This window comes from Emiliania huxleyi (genome assembly GCF_000372725.1).
Source record: "Emiliania huxleyi CCMP1516 unplaced genomic scaffold EMIHUscaffold_513, whole genome shotgun sequence".
NCBI lineage: Eukaryota > Haptophyta > Isochrysidales > Noelaerhabdaceae > Emiliania > Emiliania huxleyi.
In genome coordinates, this window is record NW_005198144.1 from 5,112 (window position 1) to 15,155 (window position 10,044).

General features: G+C 67.7%; 4 protein-coding genes across 4 annotated transcripts in view; 2 read left to right on the top strand and 2 right to left on the bottom strand.

Moving 5' to 3' along the window:
• EMIHUDRAFT_370942 (hypothetical protein) overlaps positions 1-102 on the top strand; it is a gene marked incomplete at its 3' end in the record, with an annotated part of 1,355 nt that extends 1,253 nt beyond the window's left edge. Inside the window, exon 5 of the mRNA XM_005766351.1 lies at positions 8-102. Coding sequence (XP_005766408.1) covers positions 8-102 — 95 coding nt within the window. The remainder of the gene's footprint in view (positions 1-7) is intronic.
• Positions 103-668: 566 nt separating this feature from the next.
• On the bottom strand, positions 669-1,100 carry EMIHUDRAFT_370943 (hypothetical protein; the record flags this gene model as incomplete). The annotated part of the gene is made up of 1 exon (XM_005766352.1): positions 669-1,100. The coding sequence occupies one exon, from the start codon at positions 1,098-1,100 to the stop codon at positions 669-671; it is 432 nt and encodes a 143-aa protein (XP_005766409.1).
• Positions 1,101-3,114: 2,014 nt separating this feature from the next.
• On the bottom strand, positions 3,115-3,683 carry EMIHUDRAFT_370944 (hypothetical protein; the record flags this gene model as incomplete). Its single annotated transcript, XM_005766353.1, has 1 exon — positions 3,115-3,683. A coding segment is annotated over exon 1 (528 nt), but the record flags the coding sequence as incomplete, so codon positions are not given.
• A 947-nt stretch (positions 3,684-4,630) lies between these two features.
• EMIHUDRAFT_419646 (hypothetical protein) overlaps positions 4,631-10,044 on the top strand; it is a 6,547-nt gene continuing 1,133 nt past the window's right edge. The window contains 18 exon segments of the mRNA XM_005766354.1: positions 4,631-5,024; positions 5,358-5,490; positions 5,706-6,049; positions 6,066-6,090; positions 6,298-6,407; positions 6,576-6,716; positions 6,774-6,857; positions 6,929-7,051; positions 7,144-7,545; positions 7,650-7,710; positions 7,791-7,942; positions 8,017-8,023; positions 8,101-8,654; positions 8,722-8,843; positions 9,028-9,075; positions 9,148-9,268; positions 9,401-9,652; positions 9,742-9,846. Of these exon segments, the coding sequence (XP_005766411.1) occupies positions 4,656-5,024; positions 5,358-5,490; positions 5,706-6,049; positions 6,066-6,090; positions 6,298-6,407; positions 6,576-6,716; positions 6,774-6,857; positions 6,929-7,051; positions 7,144-7,545; positions 7,650-7,710; positions 7,791-7,942; positions 8,017-8,023; positions 8,101-8,654; positions 8,722-8,843; positions 9,028-9,075; positions 9,148-9,268; positions 9,401-9,652; positions 9,742-9,846 (3,153 nt within the window). The 5' untranslated portion in view covers positions 4,631-4,655.

Genomic DNA, 10,044 nt, shown 5'->3' on the forward strand with positions numbered 1-10,044 from the left:
CGAGGAGGCGGCGCCGCGTACGGCTGCGGGCTCGAGGCGCTGTCCGACATCGCGGCGGGCGAGGAGCTGCTGGCGCGGTACGACCAGACGCTGAGGGAGTGATCTACCGAGTCTCAGTGCAGGGCTGGCTGCTGGCCCAGGTCGGCTGCGTGGTACGGGATACTCATTACTGATTACTGTGGCGCGTTGTGGTGTCGCTCCAGTTCAACTCGGCAGTTCTCGCGCGCGCTGTGTCCGTCTCGCGGAGAGAGACACCCGACTGCCGACACCGGGGTGTAGGCCGTAGCCGAGACGCGAGAGAGGCCGCAGAGGGAGCGAGTCGGCGCGAAGTACCCTGTGAAGTACCTCTCGTTTTACGACTCTCTCGTGCGAACTCTCTCCGACAGTACTCTAATCTTGCGCTCAGTCAATCCGCGCGTGGCCTCTGGGAGGCGGGCCCGGGGCCGCTGGTGCGCTGGTCCCCCCCCTGTGGAGAGAGGATCGAGCTTAGACGTTAGAGTGAGGCGAGATAATATAAACCACGTTTCAATATTGACGCGCCACACGCACACTGGCAGCCGGCGGGCCGCACCCCATAACACATAACACTGTGGTGGAGCGGCTCGGGGACCTGGGTCCTGGACGTGCTCCAGAGAGCGAGCGTAGGTAAATGCGCGAGTTCTGACTGGTCACTTGACAATTCGCGAGCCAGGGAAACACCAGCCGGCCGTCTCCGAGATGCGCTTCATCACGAAATTGGGCAGGAAGCGGCCAAATATCTTGTTCGCCATGTAGGCAAAGTAGCGATGTCGGCCGGCGACCGTGCCAAAGCTGACCAGCAGCGTGGCATAGATGGGCGACACGGCGACGAGTGAGGTGATGCGGTACGACCACGGCCCCTCGCGCATCGAGCCCTCGAGCCCGATGGTCCGCTTGAGCGCGGGCCGCACGAGCGCCACGCTCGTGGAGCCCGTGACGCCAAACACGCAGAAGGCGACCGCAGCCTCGGTCGGCGACTCCCTCCACGACGGCCGCTGCTGCGTCGTCCACGCCCAGAAGCGGTCAGAGGCGCTGCCGCCGCCGCCCGCGGTGCACACGCGGCGCCGGGCGATGCGGAGCATTGTCGACAAGTGGGCCGGGGCGGTGGTGGTCAGTCGGCGCGAGGCGCAAAAAAATTCCTTGCCAACATGGCCGTCTCGAGCCGGCCGATGTCTCCCTCGCGCAGGGCGACGGCGGCGATGGCCGCCATCGCAGAGAAGCAGAGCAGCAGCGGCACGAGCGCGCCGGTGTCGCGGCAGCGGCGGGGAGGCGCGAAGCCGTTGCGACCGAGCCACGGCTCGGTGCCGGCTCCGCGCACAAGAGGGTGGCGGAGGCTCTCGGACGGAGGCATCGAGGGGCGGCCGGCGACAGGGGGGAGAGGGGCGCCCAGCGTGCTGGAGGCTGTCGGTGTCGTGTTGTTCTCTGCCCTCAGCGGAAAAGAGGAGTTTTCGCTTTCTTTTTTGAACTCACGGGTCGAACTTTTCTGCGAATGCGTGGGAGGTGGTGCGCGATGGCGACGCCGCGAGTGCCGGTCGCGCCGCGGTCAAATGGGAGAGAAGGGAGAGGGCGTGTGTGTGTGTTGTTCTCTAGGCCCCTAAAGTGTATGGCTGGACGTTTCCTTGGCACACACGTGTGGGCACTTCCTTAGGTAGGGTGTGACGGCGCCGGGCAAGTTTGCCAACAACTTCGGCGTGAGCCTGCGGTCGACTTCATTCCAAAAGAAGAAAGAACGCAACACCGGCTCGACAGTTCCTCAGTTTCGCCTCGTCCAGCACCCACCCGTCCTCGCGACACGCCCTCACCAGCGACAGGAAGCTGTCGTAGCCCGTGTCCTCGATCTCGAGCCCCGCAAAGCCACGCGGATCGGCCACCTTCCTTCGCAGCGCCGCCGCGCCGGCGCGGCTCAGATGCGCATAACACGCCCGAAAGCTCCCGCATCGCACAAGCAGCCGCAGCATCGCCACCGTGCCGAGGCGAATCATCTGGTCCGAGTCGGGCGTGAGCGAGGTGCCGAACTCGTACTTCGCGTAGTACTCGCCCTTCTTCCGCCTGAACGTCACCTCCATCCGGCTCAGCGCCTCAAAATCGCCCTCCATCCGCACTGCGCCCGCCTCGCCCTCCCCCGCGACCTCGTCCATGGTGATGAAGAGGTCGCCCATCTGCAGCGGCGGCAGCTCGTGCCAGGGGCTGTCGGCGTCCGCCAGGTCGTTCGCGTCATTCATCGCCATCCCGGGACGGCAGCCCGTGACCTTCGCCGTTCCCAAGTACGCACACACGACATGAGCCACGTTTGCTTCAAACGGCTCCGCCAGCGACGCGTCCTGCAGCTGGTACTCGCCGACCTGGTACAGGTGCTGCTTCGCGCACGGGTGGGTCGTCGCCGCGCTCAGCTGCTCCACCGTCCGCTTGCTCGCCGCTGCGCTCGCCTGCGCGCTCGCCAGCCGCTGCTGGCGGGCGCTCTTCCCGCGCGCGGCGCTCTCGGCCGCCGCGGCTCGCCCCGCCGCCTTCCCTGCCTCCTCCGCCAGCATCTTCATCCCGCTGCCGCCGCCCTCGAACAAGGACATGACCTGGTCCCTCACCGACTTCCAGTATACTGCCTCGCCTCCGACGTGCCGGCCGCTGGCATCGCAGGCCACAGCTCGCACCAGAGGTGGTTCTTCATGTGTTTGAGGGCGGCCTCCACAGACTTCTCGCCGCGTCCGGTGCGCACCATCGCCTCCTCCCCTCGCGCGACACTCCCGACGGGAAGGTGCCAGCGGCTTGCCCTCAACGGCCGGACGCGCGTCGTCGCCAGCCACTGGCCGAAGCGGATCGTCCAGCGAATGGTCGGGTGCGTGCCGCGCGAGGTCCGCGACATGGCCACGTCCTTGCCCTTCTTCGCCTGCTGGGCGAGAAAGTCGCGCAGCCGGCGTCTCACGTACACCAGCTGCCGCGACAGGCTCGGCCCGTGCGGCCTCAGCAAAGGCTGATCGTCCGCCCGCATGGCCTCCTCCTGCCGCTCGTCGTCCATCCCGTCGAGCAGGTCGGCCAGTTCGCTATGCTGCACGGCCGTCGCGCGGCGATGCGCGCCCGCTCGCGTCCCCGCGGCGACCGCGTCCTCCTCGCCGCCGCTCTCCTCGCCGCCGCTCTCCTCGCCGCCGCTCTCCTCGCCCTCGGTGGAGGCCGCCACATTCGTGCCGTCGGCTGGCGTCGGCATCGCGGTCGCGCGCCGCCACTGCTCGTCGTCAAGCATGTGCCAGTACTGCTCGCCCTGGTGGCCGTCGTATTCGACCTCGTGCACGAGCCGGCCGTCCACGTCCTCCTCCCGCCCCGCGATGGTGGCCGGCCACCACAAGCCCTGCTCGCCCAGGATCTCGACGTGCGTTCCCGTCTCCACGATGGTGTGCCCCGCCTGCTTCGCCGTCTCGTCCACCCGCAGCCGCTCCCGCCGCTCCCTCTGGCCCTCCCTCGCCGTCGGAAGGGCGTAGTTCGGGCCGCTCTCCTCCACGCCGGCCAGCACGTCCGCGGCGCTCACCGCCTCGACGTCCATCGCCTCCTCCGCCGCCGGCTCGGTCGTGCCGCCCGCTGCCTCGCGTTGTCTGCGCTGCCGCTCGCGCTCGTGGTGTGCTGCTCGGCGCTCGACGCCGCCGCCCTCGTGCACGCACGCCGCCTGCGGTGCCATCTCGCCGCAGGGCGAAGGCCAACCGCAAATTTCGCACAAACTCCGTGCAAAGCCCCTTCGAACGCGCGAAAGCGCCGGCTTTCGAACCTCGGCGCCCGCCCTCTTTCTGGCCGCGTCCCTCCCCTGTCCGATCTTCTGCATTCACTCTTTACATACATAAATATTCCACGTATATGCTAGCATGTCGGTCATGTGTACTAGCCGCCCTGAGCCGCTCAGAGCTCGGGAATAAAATCCCGACTGCGCCTCTGATCGAGACACATCGCCTCCGCCCTCACCGCACACCGGGCTCATCGCACATCGGCTCGACGTGGGCGGGGACATTGACGAGCTTGTGTTCCGACCCAACCCTGAGCTTCTCTAGAGCGCAGCCGCTCCGGACGAGGAGTGATTACACGGGGGGAGAGGGCGCTTGTGTCTCTAGTATTTCGAGAGACTAATTTATTCACAGCTGCGGCGAGCGTGTGCGGTGTGTCCCACGAGCCAACCTGACCGACCCCCCCCCCCCCCCCCATCGGTCTGCGCTCCGACCGACCGGACCCCCCCTCCGGTCTGTCTGCGGTCTTCCGCGGCCGTCGACCGGACCCCCCCCTGCGGTCGGTCGGTCTGCGCTGGGCGCTCAAACCACGAAGTCGGCCTGTTCACTACAAGATGACGCTCGTATTAGGCCCTCCAAATTCGGGTCGGGGCGTAGCGGAGTGGGCCCCGAGTTTGAAAAGGGCGACGGACGCTTGCGTCCTAGCCTCCAACAACGCCTCCCCGGCGCAGAGGGGCCCCCGGAGGGATGCACAACCGCTCCACGCCACGCCGCTTGCGGCGGTCCTCTTCCCAGCTACAATGAACGCCGGATTTCGATTTTCTTCCTGCTTCGCGGTCGGGCTAGGAGTGGGATTTGTGCAGCGGGCCCCCAAGCAAAAAAAAGTCGGCACCCTTCGACCTCGTCCTCGACACACGCGCTGTCGCAGGCGACGACGAGATGGCCGCTCCGCGCAGCACCGTTCGGCGCGACCTGCTTCACGACATCGAGGCTCGCGCGCAGGCCAAGTGGGAAGAAACAAAGGCCTTCGAGGAGGACGCGCCCGCCGAGGGCACTTGGGACGGCGGCAAGTACCTCGTCACCTTTCCGTACCCATACATGAATGGCCGGCTGCACCTCGGCCACGCCTTCTCGCTGACCAAGGCGGAGTTCTCGGTGGCGTTCCACCGCATGCGCGGCGAGAAGGCGCTCTTCCCGTTCGCCTTCCACTGCACGGGCATGCCGATCCAGGCGGCGGCGCACAAGCTCAAGAACGAGTTCGCGCTCTACGGCTCGCCGCTGCCGAACTTCCCCACGTCGCCGCCCGAGGTGGTGGAGGGGGGCGTCGACGCGGCCGGCGGCGCCATCACCATCGGCTGGCGCGCTCCGACCTGCACCGGCGGCCTCGCGCTCGTCGAGTACCTCGTGTTGGTACGCGAGGGCCCGGCGGGCGGCGAGTGGCAGGAGCGCGCGAGGCTGCCCGCGTCCGCGGCGGAGGAGGGGCAGTGCGTGGCGAGGGTCGACGGGCTGGTGGTGGGGTCGCAGTACGCCTTCAAGGTGCGCACGCTCCTCGAGGGCGGCGCCGCCGGCGCCGACTCGCGCCCGCTCGCAAAGTCGCCCGACGGAAAGAAGGACCTCAAGCTGATGGCGGCGGGCGGAAAGGCGGAGAAGGAGAGCAAGGGCGGCGGGGGCGGGAAGCCGAAGGGGAAGCCGCAGAAGGTGGTCGCAAAGACGGGCGGCCTGATGCACCAGTGGGACATCCTCCGCGCCATGGGGCTAAGCCCTGCAGAGATAGGTGCAGCAGAGATAGGCGCAGCAGAGATAGGCGCAGCGCAACGCACGCAAAGCACAGCACAGCGCACCGCAGCGCACCACAGCAAAGCGCAGCACAGCGCACCACTCCACGCCACTCCACCCCACTCCACGCCACTACACCCCGACGCCGCTGCAACCACGCCACCGCAACCACTGCCGCCGCACCCACTGCCACCGCACCCACTGCCACCGCAGTCCCCTTTGTGGACCCTGTCTACTGGCTCGAGTACTTTCCGCCGCTGGGCAAGACGGACCTGATCCGCTTCGGCGTGGGGGTGGACTGGCGCCGCTCCTTCATCACCACCGACTACAACCCGTACTACGACTCCTTCGTCCGCTGGCAGTTTGCAAAGCTTCGCGCCGGCGGCTTTGTCGCGTTCGGCAAGCGTCCCTCCATCTTCTCCGAGGCGGACGCGCAGCCGTGCATGGACCACGACCGCGACAAGGGGGAGGGGGTCGCGCCGCAGGAGTACACGGCCATCAAGATGCGCCTCCTCGAGCCCCTCCCCCCCGTCCTCGCAAAGTTCGCGGGCTCGCAGGTCTACGCCCTCGCAGGCGCCGCTGGAGACCCACCCTCGCCGTAGCACTCCCCTCCTCCCCTCCTCCCCTCCGCCCCTCCTCCCCCTCCTTCTCCTCCTGCCCCTCCGCCCCTCCGTCCCCTCCGCCCCTCCTCCCCTCCTTCTCCTCCTCCCCTCCTCCCCTCCTCCCCTCCTCCCCTCCGCCCTCGCTCCCCGCCAGACAGCCGCGGCACACCGCTGACCCGTCTCGGCAACCGCTGCGGCAACAGGCACGCTCCGGCCAGAGACGATGTGCGGCCAGACCAACGCGTGGATCCTGCCCGAGGGGGAGTACGGCGCCTTCGAGGCGCGGCAGCCTAGAAGCGGAAGACGCATTCTTGTGCTCCCACCAGCGCTCGAGAGGGCACGTACTCAGCTGTCTTCAGCCTATATTCAGCTGTATTCCCTGTGTTCGTGTCCGTTGTCTTCACGCGGTGCTCTGAATACGCCGCACACCGCCGTCTTCCCGCCCCGAGGCTGGCGTATTCAGCGCGTGTAGGCGGGGGAGGGCGTCGTCTACCTCTGCGCGGCGCGCGCGGCGCGCAACATGGCATTCCAAGACCTCTTCCCGGAGTGGGGCAGGCCGAAGCAGCTCGCCACCTTCTTCGGCCGCGAGCTGCTCGGCGCCGCCGTCAAGGCCGGTCGCTCTGTCCGCACGGGGCTGGTCGCCTCCCTCTTGTGAGTGCTGGCCACTGAGTCAGACTAGGCGCCGCTCTGCCCGTACGAGCGGATCCACTTCCTCCCCCTCCTCACGATCTCGATGACCAAGGGCACCGCCATCGTCACCTCGGTGCCCTCTCCGACCCGCCGGACGAGCCGCTTCCCTCTCGACCTAACGGGTGGGCTTGGTGGTCGACTCAGGTGCCCTCCGACTCGCCGGACGACTACGCCGCCTTCATGGACATGAAGAACGCCAAGAAGCGCGAGTACTACTCCGGGCAGGCGGGCGCGGAGCTGCGCGCCGAGTGGATCGACCCTTTCGAGGTGGTCTCCCTCCCCTCCCTCCCCCCCCGAGAGGCGGCTGGAGATCAGCCGAGATCGAGCCGAGATCGAGCCGAGATCGAGCCGAGGTGTAGGTGGTGCCGGTGCTCCAGACGCCCGAGCTGGGCGAGGTTGCCGCGAAGTTCATGTGCGACAAGCTCGGCATCACGTCGCAGAAGGAGGTTGAGAAGCTCAAGGAGGCGCACGACGCTTGCTACACCGCCGGCTTTTACAAGGGCGTCATGACGGCGGGCCCCTTTGCCGGCCTCCCGGTCCAGGAGGCAAAGCTCAAGACAAAGGCAAAGATGGTCGCCGACGGCGAGGCGATCACCTACCTCGAGCCCGAGGGGCTGGTCACGCCTCGCTCGACGCCGGACGTCGAGTGCGTGGTTGCGCTGGTGGACCAGTGGTACCTCAAGTACGGCGAGGAGGAGTGGGCGGCGCGCGTGGGCGAGCACCTCGGCGGCCTCGAGTGCTACAATCCGGCCGTCCACAAGGCTCACAGCCCACTGCGAGAATAGTGCCGAGCCCGTGGTCTCAGCATGATCGGGTGCAACCTGTACTCGTATCACACTGTGTGACGCCCCGGCATCACTGTCAGGCGTTCCGCGACGCGCTCGGCTGGCTCGGCGACTGGGCGTGCTCTCGCTCGTTCGGGCTAGGCGCGCGCCTGCAGCGCGCAGCAGGAGGAGGAGGAGGAGGAGGAGCGCACTCCATCGCCACAGCTGTGGGACCGTGCTAGGCACGCGCATGCCGTGGGACACGCAGTTCCTGATCGAGTCGCTCTCGGACTCAACCATCTACATGGCCTACTACACCGTCGCGCACCTGCTGCAGGGCAGCTCGATGTTTGGCACCGACCGCGCAACGGCGCCCGCCGCCCCGAGGCAGTGCGCGGACCGGGTGCCTCTCAAGACTCACTCTGGAGGGTCACCTGCCAACAGGCGCCCGTCGCGCCCGAGCAGTGTAGCGAGGGCGCTTGCGACGCCCTCTCGCCGTGCCGCGGGCTGCAGCCCCAGCTCCTCGGAGCCTCCACGGAGCCACCCCCGTAGGCTTTTGGGACCACGTGCTGCTCGGGAAGCCGTACGAGCCGGCGGCGGGCGAGGCGCCGGTCCCGGCCGCACCGCTCGCGAGCATGCGACGCGAGTTCGAGTTTTGGTACCCGGTGGACATGCGCGTGTCTGGCAAGGACCTGATCCCGAACCACCTCACGATGAGCCTCTACAACCACGCGGCCGTCTGGCAGGACGACCCCGCTAAGTACCCGCGCTCGATCTTTTGCAACGGCCACGTGCAGGTCGACGCTGAAAAGATGTCCAAGTCCAAGGGCAACTTCATCGGCCTGCTGCAGGCGTGCGAGAAGTGGTGCGCCGACGCGACCCGCTTTGCGTGCGCCGACGCGGGCGACGGGATCCTCAACGCGAACTTCGACACGACCATCGCCGACCGCTCCATCCTCTCGCTCACCGCTGAGCTCGAGTGGGCGCGCGCCGCGCTCGCGGGCAGCGCCAAGGACGCGTCGATGCGGCCGGCGGGCGCCGCCGCCACGTGGCTCGACGCGTGGTTCGCAAACGAGATGAACCGGCTCGTGCTCGCCGTGACGGAGGTGTGGGTGCGAGCAGCACCTCTTCACAGCTCTAGCTGTGAACAGGCTCGTGCTCGCCGTGACGGAGGGCTTCGCGAGCATGCGGTTCCGCGACGCGCTCAAGCATGCGTGGTACGGGATGCAGGAGGCTCGCGACCGCTACCGCTCCGGCTGCGTCGAGTCGGGCCTCGACGCCGAGCTGACGCGGCGGTGGGTCGAGAGTAGCCGAGAGGAGCCGAGAGAAGAGGCGGTGGGTCGAGAGGAGCCGAGAGGAGCCGAGAGGAGCCGAGAGGAGCCGAGAGAAGACGCCGAGCTGACGCGGCGGTGGGTCGAGCGGCGGGCGCCTGCGGACAGAGTAGTCTGAGCAGCGTGAGGGTGGTCTCTTGCACGCCAGGTGGGTCGAGTGGCAGGCTCTGCTGATGGTGCCGATCACGCCGCACTGGTCCGCAAGGAGGCCTGGCCGGAATGACTCTAGACCCACCCCCGTCACGACTGGCCAACCACTACTGAATAGGTCCGAGGAGGTCTGGTCGGCCGTGCTCGGCAGGGAGGGCTGCGCCGTCCGCGCGGCGTGGCCGACCCCGACGGCGCCGATCGACGCGGGCGTGTCCGCGGCCGGCGCGTACCTCTTCAAGGTGTGCGGATAGCCGAGATATCGCCGAGATATCGCCGAGATGGCGCGTACTTCTTCAAGGTGTGTCGGCGACACGGTAAACAACACTCCTCTTCTGAGTCGACTTGTGATGTTGTGCTGCCCCTGCGTCCAGGTGTCGAGCGTCATCGCCACCGCCATGGCCAACCACGAGAAGAAGGCGGCCAAGGCCAAGGGCAAGGGCGGCAAGCCGGCCGACGGCGGCGCGGCGGCGCCAAAGCCAAACCAGGCGCGCCTGTACGTCGCGCGCAAGTTCCCGCGCTGGAAGGAGCGAGTGCTCGAGCTGCTGCGGGGCCACTTCGACGCGGACAGCGGCGCGGTGAGCGAGGCGGTGCGGGCGGCCATCTCGGGCTGCGACGAGATCAAGGTCCCCTCGTGGGTCGTGGCATGCCACGAGGGGAGGCAGCCCGTGTGCGCGAGCAGTGACGGGTTAACCATGAGTGGGCAATGAGTTAGGCGTGCAACAAGGGGAAGCAGCCCATGCAGTTCGCCGCGATGATGATGGAGGAGGCGAAGCTGGGCGGTCTCTCCGCGCTCGCGCTGTCGATGCCCTTCGACGAGGCGACCGACCTGATGGGAGACACGGGGATAAGGACATGGGGATAAGGACATGGGGATAAGGGGAGACATGGGGAGACATGGACATGGGGAGACATGGACATGGGGAGACGTGGCGCCCGACCTGAGTGGGGCCGGAGTAGGGCCGCTCCTGCGGGGCGGCGGAGAGCCACGGGGCTCTCCCCCCCCCCGTAAAAGCGG